The 19,363-nt window shown below is 42.9% G+C and overlaps 1 protein-coding gene across 7 annotated transcripts in view; it reads left to right on the forward strand.

Annotated features, from left to right (window-relative positions):
• Positions 1 to 19,363, forward strand: part of SGPL1 (sphingosine-1-phosphate lyase 1) — a 55,154-nt gene that overhangs the window by 9,246 nt on the left and 26,545 nt on the right. For 5 of the 7 annotated variants that reach the window (XM_015104412.4, XM_012105225.5, XM_012105228.4 and 2 more), the window contains exon 3: positions 13,279 to 13,444. The exons of the other annotated variants lie outside the window; for them this stretch is intronic. In XM_015104412.4, the coding sequence (XP_014959898.1) occupies positions 13,279 to 13,444 (166 nt within the window). The remainder of the gene's footprint in view (positions 1 to 13,278; positions 13,445 to 19,363) is intronic. 7 annotated transcript variants of the gene reach the window in all.

Consider the following 19,363-nt stretch of genomic DNA (forward strand, 5'->3'; position numbering starts at 1 on the left):
TTGTGCCAGCACCATACTGTTTTGATTACTGTAGCTTTGTAGTATAGTCTGAAGTCAGGGAGTGTGATTCTCCCAGTTCATTCTTCTTTCTCAAGAATGTTTTGGCTATTCGGGGTCTTTTATGTTTCCATACAAGCTAAAATTTTTTTGTCCTAGTTCTGTGAAAAATACCACTGATAATTTGACAAGGGATTGCATTAAATGATTTATACGTGTTTTTGATGGTTTTCCTGTATCAGTATTTGTGACTCATCCATGTTGTTGCGTGTAGTTCATAGTTTAGTTCCTTCATTTTCATTGTTGTCTAGCATTTCATTACAGCATAAGCAATGCACGATTGTCACAGTTTATTTGCCGTACCACTGAAGATAGATATTTGGACTGTTTCCAATCTGGGACTTTTTCGACGATTACTGTTACAAACATTCTTGTATACGACAGATGATCACAAGTGTTAAAGAGTTTTTCTGGGATTTATTCCTAGTAGTGGAATTGGTGGATTCTAAACAGTATATATCCTTAACTTCCCTAGATAATGCCAAACTTTTTCAAAGAGGTTGATACAGTCTAGGACTCCTAGCAGCATTATATGCAAGTTCTTGTTTCTACAGAGCTTGACAAACTTGATATTTAAAAGGTTTTAAATTTATTTACCAGTCCAGTAGGGTTGAAATCTAATTGCTTTCCTTGCACATTTCCCTGATTACTAATGACGTTGTGTCCTTTAAATGCTTATTGATTGTTTGGATTTCCTGTTTTGTGGATGCCTCTTTGAATCTTATACCTTATTATTTATCTGTTTCCTCTTGTAGTTCTGTTAGATTTTGTTGTACATAATTTGATGTTTTCTTACTAGGTACATAATAGATTTAAAATTGTTACATCTTACCTAGTAAGCTACAATTTTTATCTAACAATGCTTTTTGACTTAATATAACATAGCCACATGAGCTTTTTGTTACGAAGTAGGCAAACTATAAATTTTTGGTGAATGAATGACTAAGCTGTTGTAGAGGCAGGAGCTTCAGAGCACTCTGCCAAGTCTGTTCTCCAGGCCATAGAGTTTTCTTTTTGGGAGGTATCACTTGTATACAGTAAAGGGCCCTAGGCTTAATTATGTGGGCATATGGATACATGTCCTCATTGCCCAGATCAAGATGTGAGAAGTGTCCAGCCTCGCAGCAAGCTCCTCATTTCCCTCCCACTTGATGCCTGCCAAAGGTGGTCACTCTTCTCACGATAGGTGGTTCTGAAGATTTTTCAACTTTGTGTAAATGGAAACATACATTATCTTTCATTAATGTCTTTTTCCCTCTGATGTTGATTGTATCTGTGAATTTCATCCATGGTCCTGTGTAGGAAGATTTTTAAAAAATTATTGCTATGCAGTTGTACAGTGTATGAAATATCACAATTTATTCATCCTATAATTGACAAACATTTATGTCTCTATTTTTGGGCTGTTATCAGTGACATTGCAGCATTTTTGAACCTATCCTTTAGTAACCATAAATACAGTTGTTGGGTACGGTTGTTGGGTCACGAGGTATACTGCCAAACAGGTTTCTAAAGTGGTTGTACCAGTTGCTACTCCTATGTTTTCTTAATATGTAACTTTTGAATTTAGCTTTGGGCAAAAAGTCTTCACTTTTGGTTACCTGCATACTAGACAGTGGAGAGAGCTTTGAGAACTTTCCTGGAGCAATGCAGGTACTTTTAAAATGTGATTACGCCCTTTCTTTTCTCTGCATTCTTATCTAGTCTGTAAATATTAATAAACATTTGATGGGAAAAACAAGCAAACTTGGTCTTTTTTGAATATTAAAAGTTTAGATTTGTAAAACACCATTTGTAGCAGTTAATTCCGGAGACGGCGATGGCACCCCACTCCAGTACTCTTGCCTGGAAAATCCCATGGGTGGAGGAGCCTGGTTGGCTGCAGTCCATGGGGTCGCGAAGAGTTGGACACGACTGAGCGACTTCACTTTGACTTTTCACTTTCACGCATTGGAGAAGGAAATGGCAACCCACTCCAGTGTTCTTGCCTGGAGAATCCCATGGATGGAGGAGCCTGGTGGGCTGCTGTCTATGGGGTCACACAGAGTCGGACACGACTGAAGTGACTTAGCAGCAGCAGCAGCAGCAGCAGCAGCAAATTCCAAGGGTGAAATATAGTCCTTTGGAACTCTTTGGAACCTAAGTAGGAGTTGTGGAATATTTACACTTCATGCTCGGTAGTGAGAAGACCTGTCTCTTTGGAGACTTTTACTGCGAGGCATTTGAATTCAGTCCTTTGAATTGCATTTTGGCTGATGAGTCTAAAAAGGAATTCATTGATCCTATCTTGAGTTCTCCTCTTAATGGGCTGCTGAGTCTTTGAGAGAGCTGAGGCAAATTGATACTCGTTTCAAATTTTAATGGGATGGAATTGAGGACAAATATGAGAATGCCTTTGTGGCCCTGCTCATGGTTGAGTTGTGTCACAGCCACGGTGAAAGAAAGGCTAGGATTACATTACCTAGCCCTTTTTTTTAATAAGGTTTCAGATGTTCCACAAATCATGACTGCAGCAGTCAGCAGCAGTCTATCTGGATGACTGAAATCAGGTTTATGATCTGTAAACATAATTATTAATAGGTAACTGGTTTAATCTGGTTTTCTTGGAACAGAAGGGGACACTTGCAACCTTCTGATTGAATTCAATTGATGAAGGCAATAAGACGACTTAACATCTGTCTTACAAAACCGAGGGGCAGCTTACTATTTACCTGCATTTATTAGCATCGTCTGTAAGAAAATACAGCATAGGCATGGGAATCAAACTCTGTAAAGCCTCTTAAAGCTCTGCCTCTGTGGCTTTGCTTGGAAACTTGCAAAGGTCACTTTTCCTTGCTGCTTATGAAAAGGAAAGGAAAATGTTTATCACCAGAGAATTCACTCATCAGATACTTAGTTAAGTGTGTATTATCTGAAGCTGTTTGCTCATTACCTTACTGCATTTAAGATTCACAGCAACCCTTGAATTATTATTTTCTTGTGACTTTTTTTGTTGAATTATAACGATGGCATCGGTTTTTGCAGATGAGGAAAATCCAGTTGCATAGAGGTTCAGTAACTACCGAAGGTCACACAGCTTCTAAGTTAGAGCTAGAATTAGAGTAGAAGCCTTTGAACACTATCCAGACTTTCTAGGATGCAACAGTGGCCTGTGAAACACTATTAACACAACTCTGAGTCCACAGGAGTCGTGATGAGGTATAAGTTCAGGACAGTACTCAGAGGTGGGTGTCCTTTTCAGATATCCTGGATAGTGGCTGGAGTATGTATTCATAAAAAAACAACAGATGTTTTAAAAAAATTTCATCGTTTTAGCAGTTAGTAATTCTGTTTATGAACTCTCAGAATGATACCTTTAAACAGTAGTGATCCTTCTTGTCTAGTTTGTACATAATTACTCTACAGATTTCTTCATTGTTTTTAGACACTTACGGATCCTTTCATTTGGAGCCCAGAGCTTTAATCTCTGTTTTTGGAATTGCAAAGCTTCTGCTCTCTTTGGTCATATGGAAGCTTTTTTTCAGAAAGACTTTTTTTTTTTAAGTCTATGAATACAAACAATTTAGGTGGTTGGTCTTAGCTGAGAGAACATTTGGTGAACATAAATGGAATTGCTGAGTCATAATGGTTTTTTGTCTTTTAAAGTATACAATCCAGTGGTTTTTAGTGTATTCACAGAGTTTGTGAAACCATCACCACAATTTTAGAACATTTTCAAAAGAAACCCCTTACTCTTTAGTAGTAACTTCCTCCCAGCCTCCTAGTCTTGAACAAATACCAGACTACTTTTTGTTGATAAATTTTCTTGTTCAGAACATTTCTTATAAATAGAATTATATACTATGTGGTGTTTTATAATTGGCTTTTTTCACTTAGCATGATGTTTTCAAGATTCATCCATGTTGTAGCTTGGATCAGAACATCAAGGCGTGAGGCTTTTCCTGAAGAATTTTAAGTAATGGATATATTCAGTGTTTCTATTTTGTTCTCACCTGCAGGAAACATAGAAGTCTTGGGTTTGCTTTATACGATAGGATAGTTTGTCATATTAGAGGAGTTATTAACCTGAGGACTATAACCCCAGGGACTGGCCTTTAGGATGCCCTGAACCCTTTGTAATTATCTGCGAGATTTTATATTCCTAAGCATTTTTTGATGGGGGAGCATAGGGGACTGAGAACATTTAGCTTTTGTTAAATGATAATTTCCCCCAGAAGGTAAAGTTGCAACACTCGTACAGGTATGAAACAAATACACACTTCTACTTACAGTGTTCAAAAGAGAAGTCCAGCGAACCAACACATTTGTAGTTCAGGAGTATTGAAACGAATATACAAATAGAGCCAAAACAGTTTCTTCCATAGTGGAGAAGGGAGGTCATTGAGCCTTTGCTGGTCATGCAGATATACATTAAGAGCAGTCTGCATTACTATCTTATCTACAGCTTGTACGTGTCTGACTCTTTGTAACCCTATGGACTGTAGCCCACCAGGCTCCTCTGTCCTTGGGATTCTCCAGGCAGGGATACTGGAGTGGGTTGCCATGCCCTCCTCCAAGGGCTCTTCCTGACCCAGGGATCAAACCTGCGTCTCATTACCACTGAGCCACCTGCGAAGTCCAAACCTGTAAAACAACTTACATATAACCAGAATCCAGTAACTCAGAGGGGCGTCCTTGACAGTATATACTTTTTCACTGGAAGCACACATTTTCTCCTACACTTTCAACAGATTATCCAAAAAGTCTGAAAGTCTTCCAAGTATTCATTTAAAATTTAAAGTCTTCAGTTTTAAAAAGTAGCTCCTTCATGACTAGATTTTGAAAGCAGACATTCTAAAAGTGTTTGTATCAGTTGAGGATCAGTCAGAGACCCAGGGATACGTCTCTAGTTTATTTTTTTGAACATTGTTACTTGTTAGAAAGTTGCAGAGAAGTAGCCCTTGTGGTTTACTTAGGTCACACTTTTGGGCATGTGTTCAGTATTTCTCATCTCTAATAGCTGTGTGACTGTTATTCAAGGGAGGGGATTTCTGTAACTAGTTATAATTTGGAAAGTCTAGCTATTTTAACTCTTGACAAAGGTAGGTAGATAATCCTATTAGTAAAAGAATTACGGGAAGAGAGAAACCTAGATGACTGACTTCTTCCCCAGTTGCTCAGGGAAGTCAAGAATTCTCCTTTTTATGTGAAGAATGTGGGATTATTCCCACTCAGTTCAGTTCAGTTGCTCAGTTGTGTCCGACTCTTTGCGACCCCATGAACCACAGCACACCAGGCCTCCCTGTCCATCACCAACTCCTGGAGTCCGCCCAAACCCATGTCCATCGAGTCGGTGATGCCATCCAACCATCTCATCCTCTGTCGTCCCCTTCTCCTATTCCTACTAGACCTTGCGTATTATCCAGGGGGTCCTTTCTGGTCTTAAGAGGATGATGAAGTTCTTTTCTACTTTGACAGGTAACTTTGTGTACATGTGCACAGTAAGTCCTTTAGCTACTGACTGTAAGAGACTCTGGGAGTTCATTGCAGATTTGGCAACATTAGATGCTCAAATTTGTGGAGTGCTTTCCCCCCACATCCCTCAGCCTGAGGTCGTATTTACCAAGAAAACACTGGTGGCTCAGTGGTAAAGAATCTGCTTGCCAATACAAAACACATGGGAGATGCCAGTTCGATCCCTGGGTCAGGAAGATCCTCTGGAGAAGGAAATGGCAACCTGCTCCAGTGTTCTTGCCTGGAAAATCCCATGGACAGAGGAGTGCGGAGGACTAAGTCCATGGGATTGAAAAGAGTTGGACACAACTGGGCACGCACTGTATCCCTCAGTCTGTGCCTTTTGCTTGTTGAACTTAGTTGCATGTATTTCAGTATTCTCTGCTAGGTTGAAGCTCCCCATAATGTCTTTTTTGATGTATTTTAGAAGAGCGGTGCTCAGAGTTGACAGTTGACATAATCAGCATCTGTCTTCACTGGATGCCTGCTCCTGACCTAAAGGAATAAAAAGTTTTCAACGACCATTTGGTAGCTGCCAGCTTTTAGGAGCTTGAATTTTCTGTGAATGCACTCTTAACAACTGTCTTACATTGCATGGCTGTCTCCTCTCTGAGGCCAAGATTGTGTTCCAGTGATGGTTGAGGTGCTTTGCCCAAATAATCTAGTGTTAAGTGTAGAGCAGTCAGTCTTGTCAGGCCTGTGAACTAATCCTGAGAATATATATCTGATTGTTGAGGCCTGACTGGAAGGGAAAGTGTGGACAGTTAAGCGTCTTCAGATGAACTTCTCAGATACTGGATCATTTGACTTACGTAGCGGAATTTTGGGGGAAGTATATGGTTTGCTTTTTACCTCCAAAGAAATGATGACTCATTCCCTTCAAACGTTTCTGTATCACACAGTTACCCCTGGTTGGTTGGAATTGCTGTTTGGTTTATTGCTCAGTTTCTTTAATGACTCAAGGGAGTTTTCCCTCTGGGCTTGTGATCTGTTTTTGCTGATAAACCTTAATGCCTTTTGAGGCTCTAAAGACAATAGTGTTTTCTTACCTGTTTACTTTGTACTTTGAAGTTTTGCAGAATGTAATCTGAAGGAGAATCAGATTCAGTTAGCTTTTTTCCTCCTATTTTTAGAGTAGAAGTAAAGTGAGAATAAGCCCTTAACTCTTTGCCTTCTTCTCTATTTCAATTTCACACCCTTATTATAGTCTCAGTCATTAAAGTATGATTTGCTTTTAAGACATTAAGGCAGTGGGTGGACTGGGTAAAACAGGTTTTTCTTTTCCTCAACAGCCCATTCCTGCTTTAAAGCTCTGACTTCAGGCTCTTGTGGAAAGACTATTGAGTGTTGAGTTGTGCGCTTTTACTAGAGGATTTTGATTATTAGTATCTAATAGTTAGATTAGATTTGATCATTAGTATCTCGCCAAAGAATAAATATTAGCCATGAGCAGTGAATTGATGTGGCTGGGCCCCAGCTTTAACACTTCCAGTTAAGCTTGGTGGATGTCTTTTACCCCCATCTAGTAATATGTTTTAGAGAAGGAAATGGCAACCCACTCCAGTATTCTTGCCTGGAGAACCCCATGGACAGAGGAACCTGGTGGGCTATATATAGTCCCTGGGGTTGCCAAGAGTCGGACACAACTGAGCGAGTAAGCACAGTAATATGTTAACTCAATTGCTGAGTATTTCTTTTATCAAAGTAGGGGATGAGGAGAGAAGGGGCCATGTTATGGTGTAGAGAAAGGGTTCCTAACCAAGTGAGGATGTCACTGTCACCTGGGGACATTTTCCAAAATATATATTTCTGGGCTCCACTCTGTACATACAGTCCTGCAGGGTGGATTGTTCTGAGAAAACAATGGATGATTTTGGTGCCTTCTACTGGTTATTATTAAGGAAAGAAGCATCATCCCTTTTGGGTCTGGAAATATCTTCTTTGAGTGATAGTAATTTTTAGAATTCTTCTGGTCTGAGTTGTTAATTAAGAAATTTAATGGGGAAAAAAATATCACTGCATAATTAGGAAGTTGATTAAGTGCAGTACTGTTTCTCAAAGAAGTTTTTTGGAGGGGAGAGGGGGAAAGAAGATGTGGATGGTGACATTATGCAGAGTTTGCTTACAGAGTCATGTTCTCTTGAAGGGATTCAAAGACTGAAAATGGTTAATATCATTGGGGAGATCTGTAGGTCTATGCTGATAGGGAAGTAATTTGTGATGCAAGAATTCTGAGTTTCCTGGACTTAGATGGACTCTATCACATCATAGTCCTGGCCTTGTGAAAATGTTAAGAAAATAAACCCTAAGTATAAAAAGCACTGAGATTGTGTTGAGTGGAGCCTTAGTGTTAATTCCTGTTCTGTTACACAACCACACTCTGAATTTAAGGAAGCCAGGAGGGAAATCACTCAAGACACTGGTTTTAAACCTGAGGGTCATGATCCATTTAGAGAGATGCAGAATCAATTCAGTGGGCCAAGCCTTTAAAAAGAAGGGAGAAATAGAAAAGAAATGTAAGTCTGTCACTAGTAATAAAGCGTAAAGTATTTTGGAAATTTTTGTTTTGTTTTTATATTTTCTGTTGCTATATATGCGAGTTTGTATTGTAAAATACATTTCTGTGGAACTGCATTGGGACAGTTTGAAACTCAGTCTAAAAAAGCAACAGGCCCTAAATTTACTAGATTTGGCAGACTGGTACTGTTGTGGTTATAAAAGTGTCTTGCTTAGGATTATTGAATAAACCTTTAGATTGGAAATGGAATAAAGAAAAAGAGGAAGTCTGGTTACTTTTATCATTATTTGATAGCTTCTTAAAGTGCTTAATGTTTGAATCTTCACACTAAAGTTGATCTTTTTTCCTTTAATATTATACTTCTAAAAGATTTATGGTATTCTTTACTATCATTTTATATACATTCATTGGGCAAAGTGCTTTGGTTTTTTCCTCTACAAGAATACATTTTCAGTTTTCTAACAAAGTGTGAAGGAGAGAATGTTTTTTTGGTGGAAGTTTCACCAATACCAAGAAGATCCTTGCTTAATAGATCACACTGACACCCACCCACAGACTCATACACACAGACACTGTTTAGTGGATATTCTGTGTCCCTTCTAGATAAAGAAACAGAGGTACAGATAGGTGAAATAATCTGCCTGGAGGTGTACAGTAAGCTAGTGGCCTTTGTAGATGACCATTCATAGCTCTTGTATTTCCAGAGACACAGTGTAGAGATTAAGTTGGAATAAATAGAAGCCTCTGTAGCTGTGTGTCACCATATATCCAAGGTATATTCGACCCAGAGCGTAAACTATGGAAAGAAAATTCTTGGAGTGGCACTGGGTTGTGATGTGTTTAGTCCTCCTCTGCCTGTGACACTGAGGATGGAGGCTTGAAAGAGTACTGGGTACTGTCAGGAGGCCTGGGTTCCTCGTCTCTGCTGTAACTCAAGCCCATCCGGATGAGCTTAGGCACCGCGCTCTACTTCGGGGCCTCTATGAAATGAAGACGTGGGTTTGGTCTCTAAAGCTCTCTTTAGCATTTAGATTGCATGCTTCCCCAGGGCTGCTTTATTGCGTCAGAATCCAGCCTAGGGTTGGTGTCGTTTGCAAGGCCCCGAGGAACTGCCGCCTCCTTTTCGCTATCCAAGGAGATAGCAAACATTACCCCCACAGCTCTTTCATGCAGTGAGCTGCCAGTGTTGTGAGGTGCTTCTTCGTTGAGGACTGAGCCTAGGTTGTTTGTGGTGACCTAAAAGGACCTTGGAATGAGGCCAGGAGGTGTAATTTCTGTGACCAACTAGTTACCTGTTCAGAAAACTTGCTAGGACCTGTCCAAGTACAGAAGCATTCTATCATTGGAATAAGAGAATATAGAAATACATCTCCTTAAGAGGTGTTTCTCTGTGCTTAAGGGGATGTAGTCAAAGACTTCAAATTCATGGATTCCCATTATCTTCTCAGAGCTATTACAAAGAAAATATACTTCTGTTGAATATAATTTTGTAAACATTAGCAAGGAATGCCTTTGTATTTTAATAGGCTTTTTACGATGGAATTATTAATAGTCAGCATTTGCTGATCCTTTGCTCTTTCCCTAATACTAGTTATGTTACTTTTTTGTTCAGTCAGTGCTGTGATAACATCCAGTTATCTTCTGACATTGGTAACCTCTTATTTATGGGTGAACTAGGAACTAGAATCACCAGAGGGAAAACTAATCTGAAAAGCTGGAATGATGGTTCTCCCATCGTCCCATTCATGCACTCTGTTTAACCATTTGGTTTTATCACAGCTTTAACACTAGAAGATGCTCTGTAATAATCGAAATTATGACATACCTTCGGTGATGGTAGCCTCCTCTGATCTTTCTCAGGTCTCATCCAGCACTGCCACTGCTGAGCAGGATTGATTGTTGATAGCAACAGTGGGCTCTAGGGAATGGCCACCAAGAACTGTGGGGAGGGGGTTGCAAATAAGCTGTGTTTCTATGGATAGCCCTCTGGGGACCCAGGATTTGCCCAGTGCTAATTACTGTATACCACAGCCTAATTGCTAAGGGCATAAATGTTTTCAGCAAACATTAGTTGAGCCACCCATCCTCCTCCTAAGCTTTCATGCTTCTGCTAGAACATGGCATGTAGATTGCCAACAGGAGTGTAAAGTAGCAGCATTGTCTTTTTTGCACAGTCTCCACCATCTTCAGCTTCCCTCCCTCTTGCCTACCACAGTTAATGCTGTCACTGCTTACCAGTCTCTCAAACGTGAATTTGAGAATCTGGAATTATCTGTATGCTTCCCACTCCATACTTCCTGTGTCTAATAAGTTACTAAACCCTGTTTGTTCTACCTCTAAAATTGTTTTTCAAATTGTGCTGTTTGTTTGGCCCTGATATATAGCTCTTAAGGTCAAGCCCAGTTTATTTCTGTTTTGGACTATTTCAACAATCCTCTTAACTAAAATTTTTTGTCCCTATAATCTCTGTCCTGTTCTATTCCTTTCCCATGAAGTTGTCTTTAAAAAAAAATTGCTCTCTTGATTAATAACCCATGCATTTTGTTTTGTTTTTAATTATTCTTCAGTTTGCTTTTTTCTTAAACTCTACACCGTGTTCTGGAAAATTTTCATGGTGGTTCATTTAAATCTGTCTTTTTAATGCTGCTAAGTATGGGTATATAAAGTGTATATATTATAGTTTATTTAACTGTTTCTCTATCAGTAGATGTTTATGTTTGTTTATATTTTTTTCTTTTGCTGTCACAAAGTGTATGTCCTTGAACATGCACATAGATACAAACAGGTAGATACCAAAAATTGGAATTACTGAGTCAAAATGAATGTACATTTAAAGTGTTAATGCTGCTGCTGCTGCTAAGTCGCTTCATTCGTGTCTGACTCTGTGCGACCCCAAGGACAGCAGCCCACCAGGCTCCCCTGTCCCTGGGATTCTCCAGGCAAGAACACTGGAGTGGGTTGCCATTTCCTTCTCCAATGCATGAAAGTGAAAAGTGAAAGTGAAGCCGCTCAGTTGTGTCCGACTCTTAAGTGACCCCATGGACTGCAGCCTATCAGGCTCCTCCGTCCATGGGATTTTCCAGGCAAGAGTACTGGAGTGGGGTGCCATTGCCTTCTCTGTAAAATGTTAATAGATACTGACAAGTCACTTACAAAAGTACCTGTCAATTTATGCTTCCAATCTCTGTGCTTTTTTTTTTAAGCGCATTTTAAATCTGGACCTAGTGTACTCCCCTAGCCTCAGTTCGCTTGTAACTTGATGTGTTCCCTCATTTACTTGGCCTCTGTCAGCCATGTCCAGGCCTTTGTTCAGTACAGCCTGTCTGCCAGGCACCATGCTAGGTGCTGAGGATGGATTCTGGAGAAGACAGAATACGGTCTCTGCCCTCATCTTGTGTGTGCGCTTACTGCACAGAGCTTTTTGCCATTCCCAGGCTCCTTGATGCGTTTGCTGCTATTATTCTCTCTTCTGGGTATGAGTTTTTGTTTTTTCTACCTAGAGACTTTTATTTGGTCATTCTGTAGATTTTATCCTGTCTTGTCTTCCTCATCTCCCCACAGGTAGAGGTAGGTAGGCCTTCCTTAGTGATCTCTTTTCGCATCCTTTTTATAGTGCTTATCCTGAATAGTTCTGATCACTCATTTATTTATGCACGTGCCCACGTGTGTCTGCGTGTGTATGTATGGGCCTCATTAGATTATAAGCTCAGTAAGGGCAAGAACTGACACTGTTTACCTTGACGTTCCCCCCGCTTACTGCCTTAAACACTGGAGAAGCTTCATAAATGTCGAGGAAGGGAATGAATGGCAAACTAAAGATGAGCTTGTTTTGTTTGGGGCACTCGGGGCGCTTGTGAATATGGCTGGGGTCCGGTCAGTCTTCAGGTACCCAGCCGTGCAGGGAGATGAGGATCCCGAGTCGACTGCACGGCACATTGTCGTAAGCTCTGTGTTGAGGCACGAGTGAATGCTTGACAGGAGGTTTGCTCTCGTGAGTTGGGTGTTCTGGTGACTTTTCAGAGGAGAGGGTTTTTTTCTTCCTTGTGCTAGCTGTTGTGAATGACTCACGTCATAAGATACAGTTCCTTGCCTTAAGAGTTTTTGTCAAATGGGGCCTTAGAGCAGAGATGGGTGGACTGTGGCCTATGGGGCCAAACCTTGCCTGCTGCCTGTTTTTGTATAGCCTGTGAGCTAAGAATGATACTTTAATTTTGCAATTGTTTTTACAAAAAAAGTATTTTGTGATTGTGAAATTACATGAAATTCAAGTTTTAGCATCTGAAATTAAATTTTGTTGGAACACGGCTCCCTTCAAGTCTTCACCCTCTGTTTTGTGCCTGCGTTTGCTGTGGCCGCAGAGCTGAGTAGTTGTGACACAGACTGCTTGGCCTGTAGCACCTAAAATATTTACTCTGCGGCCTTTCACAGAAATAGTCTGCTGCCTTTCGGGTTGTGGTGTTGTTCAGTTGCCCAGTCGTGTCTGACTCTTTGCGACCCCGTGGACTGCAGCAGGTCAGGCCTTCCGTGCTTCACCGTCTCCTGGAGTTTGCCCAGGTTCATGTTCATGGGTGATGCCATCCAGCCATCTCCTCCTCTGACGTCCTCTTCTCCTTCTGCCTCAGTCTTTCCCAGCACTGGGGACTTTTCCAATGAATTGTCTGTTTGCCTTTTGGATTAAAGAATGGGAAAGATTCAAATAAAGAAGAGAAGAAGAGAAAGACATATTGAGAGGATTAGTTTGAGTTAAGATAATGGGATGGGTACTTCCCTGGTGGTCCAGTGGTTAAGAATCCACTTCCTGTGCAGGGAATGTGGGTTTGGTGCCTGGTCAGGGAACTAAGATACCACGTGCTGTGGGGCAGTTCAGACAATGTGTACTTCCAGTGCAGCCAACGGAGAAGATGGTAGGACAGTAAGTCCTGCAGTCTTCCAGAAGTTTCAGAGCTGAAATGATGACCCAGCTTAACCTTTTATGTAACAGACAGAGGATCAGAAACTTTGTCAAAGTCCACATGTCTGTTAAGGGGCAGTGTCCACTGCAGTCCCTGGAGCAGAAGCTTTGCGGACTTTAGAGGATGATAAGATTACTGCTAGGGTAGGGCCACATCATGAATGGCCTTGCCCTTGAAAAAATAAGGGTTGAAAAACAAACTAAGAACAGACTTCCTTTCTCTCTCTGAAAGTAATATTTTTTTCTTTTGTATTTCTAGAAGGCCTTTGAGCCCTACTTTGAGATTTTAGAAGTGTATTCCACAAAGGCCAAGAACTACGTGAATGGGCACTGTACCAAGTACGAGCCCTGGCAGCTGATTGTGTGGAGTGTCGTGTGGACCCTGCTGATAGTCTGGGTGTATGAGTTTGTCTTCCAGCCAGAGAGTAAGTATATTGCCCCCCTCTGTAAAGGTACGGTGGAGTTAACACCAGCTTTGGAACTCAGGGCTAATGGATTGGGCTAACTTCTTGCCTGGTTGGTTTGGTTCTGATTCTTAAAATCTGTTTAGATAGAAAGGGCATTGCCTTCTGACTGGTAATGTTTTAATAGGACTCTTGTGTGACTGTAACTGTTTATGTTGATTTTCCTGGATTTGAAATTTACATTAAAACCCCTGAGAGATTAGTCATCATAAGGACCCAGAATGTGGCTCAGACCCTCTTCACTTTTACTTTCTTGCCTAGAACATCATTGTGTCACCTGGAGTTCTCTAAGCATGGATTTATTGCTTTCATTATAGGCTTTTTTTTCAATAAAAGATTATGTGAAATTAGAACAGCACCCATGCAGCGACCATTGGCATGTCTGCTGTGTGTCAGGCACTGCCACGCTCTAGAGATGTCTCTACAGGACAAGTAATACAGGGTCCCTGTCCTCTTGGAACTGAACCTCTGCTGTCAGGACAGTACACTTTGAGCTTCCTGGGTAGGGACTCCGGCAGCCAGACTGATGGGCAGAGAAGGCCTCTCCTCAGGGAGTGTGGGAACTGAGAAGTTTTTTAGTGATCAGTTTGTCCATCTTCCATCCTTCCTAAGACCCTCCTCGTGTTCCCTGCACCCCACCCCCACCCCCACCACTTGGTGGTGTGCTAGCTCCTTCCGAGTTCCTCCCCTGTGGGCTGGGTTGCGTAAGTCAGCGGTAGGGGAGGAGATGGGTGTTCTGTACACGCCCCTGCACCCCTTCCTCACCCATAGTAGGGTATCTGAGTTAGTAACATTGATGAGACTTCCTTATCAGTTCTCATCTGTTTAAAATTTCCGTTAACTGTTTGCTTCCCTGATAACATCTATTTGAAGGGGCTCTTCAACTGATATTTTTTTCTGTTTTTTTCCTTCTTCCCCTAGGAAAGTCAGCTTAGAGGCCAGATTCTGTTTTATCCCTTTACCATGATGATTAGCCAGCCGTCCGGTAACACTCTGCCACATTGCCAAGTTATAGCAGAGTTAGCATCGCACTTAATTAAAGTAGAGGTGAAATGTCCTCAGTTTCTGCTCCTAGTGCTTGCAAGACTGTCTCATAAATTCATGACATTATACAGACTAACCCTTGTGCTTCATTTGCTCCATGGTTTGGGAACAGACGCAACCCTTGTCCTTCTGCTCAGGCTTATTCCTTTCCCGGGAAGCATTTGATTCAGTGCCACCCACCATTCTGTCTGATTCCAGAGGGTTCTAAGGAGTAGCAGTTCTTGGTTTTTTTATTGTGATGAAATATACAGAGCATAAAATGTATCATTTTACCCATTTTTAAGTGGAAAGTTGTGACATTAAGAACATTCACATTGTTATGGAGCCATCACCACCACCTTTCTCATAATTCTAGGCTCTGTGCCCATGAAACTTGACCTTCCCACTGCTTTCTCTCCTCAGCTCCTGGCATTCACCATTCTCTGTGCTTTTCCTTTTAAAGTGGCGCTTTGTAAATCTGAGTGACAGATTTACTTACAATCATAAGCACGTCTTCCTGTTAGAGAAACTATCTATTTACTTGGTCTTGGTCAGAGACCTTGGTCAGGCCAGAGTCAAGGTCAGGGACCTTGAGGTTTATATTTCTTCAGTATGTTGGGTATTAGCTTTAGGTATTTACTTGTATTTTCCATTGTGCAGCCCACAGTGCCCGTGCCCGTGCCCATTTTGTTTAACCCATAGTAGAAGCTCAGCCATCTGAGGTCCTGCTACTTACTTACCTGCCTTTGGTGTTCAGAAACGAATGTGCGAGCTCTGAGTACACCATGAGAACACTAATACTAGCAGTGTTAATGGTATGTGCCGTCTAAATCTTTGTGAACTCCAAACCATTGCATGGTTTTTAGTAACATTTTTTCTTACTATAAAAGCAGTACATTTTCATTGTATAAAATCAGGCAATATGGTAAGCCATAAGAATGAAATTAAAATCTTGTTACCTAGAGATAGCCACTGTTTATGTATCTGTATGGCTGTCTGTGGCTTCCCAGGTGGCTCAGTGGTGAAGAATCTGCCTGCCAAAACAGAAGACACAGGAGATGCGGGTTTGATCCCTGGGTTGGGAAGATCTTCTGGAGTAGGAAATGGCACTTGCTCCAGTATTCTTGCCTAGAAAATTCCATGGACAGAAAAGCCTGCAGGCTACAGTCCATGGGGATGCAAATAGTTGGACACTACTGAGCAACTGATCATGCAGGCACCCACCTCTTTCTGTATCTGAATCATACAAAATTAATTTCGTAGGTTGAAAATTGCTGAATATTGGCAATTTCATATTGCTTAAATACACAACACACTTTTTATTTTATAACTTCCACCTTGAACTTTAGACACAGATAGATATGTCTTCCCTCCATAGATCGGGTAATTTTGATAGAATTGCCAATTTTTTTAGCACCTTGCTCACGTAGACGTATTCTGTGTATTAGTAAGCACTGAGTTCCTTTTGGTGTATTGCCCTAGGGGAGTCTAAAGTCCGACTAGTGATAAATTTTGCTGATCTTCAAATTCTGGGTACCCTCCTGAGGGAGAGAGGGTAATTGTGGAACACAGGATGGACACAGGTAGATAAGAACTGGGTGCGGCAGGAGGGTAGGGCAGGGTTGGCAGTCTTGTAAGGCGTGATCTCTTTTTTACTTCTCTGTGGTTATCAGCTCACATCCTTCCTCACTGATGTTGGCTTTACCTGTGGGATTGTCTGTAGGTCATCAGTAGACACCAGAGTTCTGTGGTTGTAGGAGGATTCTAGCCATGGCACCTTGGGCAGTGCCCTTCAGCCTGTTAGCCTGTTTCCTCGCAGTGAAATGGGCATACTCATAGTGCTTTACCCAGTCAGAGAGTGCTGTGAGGCTTGAGTGGCATCACTGGTGTGAAAGGGGTTTGTAAACTAAAAAGAGGCATGCATTGTTGTTCTTACACTGGCATTTCCTATTTTATTACCTTAAAATGTTCTCGTCACTTTTCTTTCTGGACCTCTGGGGCTTTTTACTGTTTTAAAAAATTAACTCTTATTGCATATAGTTGCTTTACACTGTTGTGTTACTTGCTGCTGTACAGCAAAGCGAGTCGGCTCTCCACATACATGTCTGTTTCGATTTGCTTTCCATTTAGGTCACGCACAGCACCGTGCGGAGCTCCCTGAGCTGCCCAGTCGGTTCTCAGTAGTCACCTGCTCTGCGCCGTGCGGAGCTCCCAGAGCTGCCCAGTCGGTTCTCAGTAGTCACCTGCTCTGCGCCGTGCGGAGCTCCCAGAGCTGCCCAGTCGGTTCTCAGTAGTCCCCTGCTCTGCGCCGTGCGGAGCTCCCTGAGCTGCCCAGTCGGTTCTCAGTAGTCACCTGCTCTGCGCCGTGCGGAGCTCCCAGAGCTGCCCAGTCGGTTCTCAGTAGTCCCCTGCTCTGCGCCGTGCGGAGCTCCCAGAGCTGCCCAGTCGGTTCTCAGTAGTCACCTGCTCTGCGCCGTGCGGAGCTCCCTGAGCTGCCCAGTCGGTCCTCAGTAGTCACCTGCTCTGCGCCGTGCGGAGCTCCCTGAGCTGCCCAGTCGGTTCTCAGCAGTCACCTGCTCTGCGCCGTGCGGAGCTCCCAGAGCTGCCCAGTCGGTTCTCAGTAGTCACCTGCTCTGCGCCGTGCGGAGCTCCCTGAGCTGCCCAGTCGGTTCTCAGTAGTCCCCTGCTCTGCGCCGTGCGGAGCTCCCTGAGCTGCCCAGTCGGTTCTCAGCAGTCCCCTGCTCTGTGCCGTGCGGAGCTCCCTGAGCTGCCCAGTCGGTCCTCAGTAGTGACCTGCTCTGCGCCGTGCGGAGCTCCCTGAGCTGCCCAGTCGGTTCTCAGCAGTCACCTGCTCTGTGCCGTGCGGAGCTCCCAGAGCTGCCCAGTCGGTTCTCAGCAGTCACCTGCTCTGTGCCGTGCGGAGCTCCCTGAGCTGCCTAGTCGGTTCTCAGTAGTCCCCTGCTCTGCGCCGTGCGGAGCTCCCTGAGCTGCCCAGTCGGTTCTCAGTAGTGACCTGCTCTGCGCCGTGCGGAGCTCCCTGAGCTGCCCAGTCGGTTCTCAGTAGTGACCTGCTCTGCGCCGTGCGGAGCTCCCTGAGCTGCCCAGTCGGTTCTCAGTAGTGACCTGCTCTGCGCCGTGCGGAGCTCCCTGAGCTGCCTAGTCGGTTCTCAGTAGTCCCCTGCTCTGCGCTGTGCGGAGCTCCCTGAGCTGCACAGTCGGTTCTCAGCAGTCCCCTGCTCTGCGCCGTGCGGAGCTCCCTGAGCTGCCCAGTCGGTCCTCAGTAGTGACCTGCTCTGCGCCGTGCGGAGCTCCCAGAGCTGCCCAGTCGGTTCTCAGCAGTCCCCTGCTCTGTGCCGTGCGGAGCTCCCTGAGCTGCCCAGTCGGTTCTCAGCAGTCCCCTGCTCTGTGCCGTGCGGAGCTCCCAGAGCTGCCCAGTCGGTTCTCAGCAGTCCCCTGCTCTGTGCCGTGCGGAGCTCCCAGAGCTGCCCAGTCGGTTCTCAGCAGTCCCCTGCTCTGCGCCGTGCGGAGCTCCCTGAGCTGCCCAGTCGGTCCTCAGCAGTCACCTGCTCTGCGCACAGTAGTGCACCTTCTGTTAGTCCCTCTCTCCTACTTCCTGATTTTTACTTTGGAGATCATCTTTTCAGGTCTCGACCACATGGTCTTTTCATTCTTAATGTCTCTGTCTCTGATCTGTATTCTGTTCTTTTTACTGTACCATGTTATCTCACAGATTTCACAAAATTACGTGTTCTCCTCCACCCAGTCACATTAATGTACTTTCAGACACCTGATTCAGCTTGCTGATTTTTAGACTTCTTTCTACCTCCTTAATTAATTGCTTCATCCATTAAAATAGGGAGTAGTTCTGAATCTTTATAGCTTTAGCACTGTTAGAAATAATCAGATAACAAGCAGCTGAACCACCTAACACTGAATGCTGCTCGTTTGATGGATTGTTGTGGTGACATTTAAGATTACACTTCAGAAGAATTTATAATAATGTAGAAATGCTGTAAAGGAGAAGTGAATACAATATTCTGTGTACCATAAAATTTCAGGACTGAAAGGAAATACTCAAAAATTTAAGCAGAAAGTAACTGGTTTCAGCTCTTTGTCTTAGCCTGTGTCTTAGATACCTGGTTTTGTCCCAGACATTTATAGAGTGTTAACCTCAGTGCTAAGCACTTAGGGATGCAACCTAGGCAAAAACTACTATAAAGATGCATAGCATCATTTAATAAATACCTGTAGATGGTGCAGACACCTTCTTTGGTTGTTGAAAGCTACTTTTGGGCAAGGAAATTGGAATACACAGACCTCCTAGGAAAGCAGCAAAGTTCATTCAGTTCATGCCTTGTATCCTTGCAGAAAGCATAGGTCTAGATTCCTTTGAAACTCATTTGGGATAACTGAAAATTCTATTGTGCATGTGAAGCAGTGTAGAGTCTTAGGAGTCTAGGACTAGAAAAACAGAGACTTCATTTAAATCCTTGCCCCATCACTGATATGATCCTCGGCCTTGAGCAAGTTATTAATGCTTTGATCCTCAGCTGCCCTTGGATAGTAGGTAGTGCCTTCTATGCCAGCCTCAGAATCTTGCTGTTGAAGTCAGTTGAGATACAGTGAACGTGAATTCATTAAAAGGCATGACTGTGTGTTTAGATGCCATGCATTTATAATAATTGTAATTTACAGGATCAGAATTTCAGATTTGTCCTATGTACTGCCCAACAGAATGAAGTCTGATTGGTGTCCATGATATCTGAAAGCCTTTTTAGGTCCAGAAAATGTTATTGGGATATGTGTTGAATGAGAGACTAGAGCACAGATTCTGAGAAGATGCATGGGTTGGTCATT

The sequence above is a fragment of the Ovis aries genome, chromosome 25 (genome assembly GCF_016772045.2).
Source record: "Ovis aries strain OAR_USU_Benz2616 breed Rambouillet chromosome 25, ARS-UI_Ramb_v3.0, whole genome shotgun sequence".
Lineage (NCBI taxonomy): Eukaryota > Metazoa > Chordata > Mammalia > Artiodactyla > Bovidae > Ovis > Ovis aries.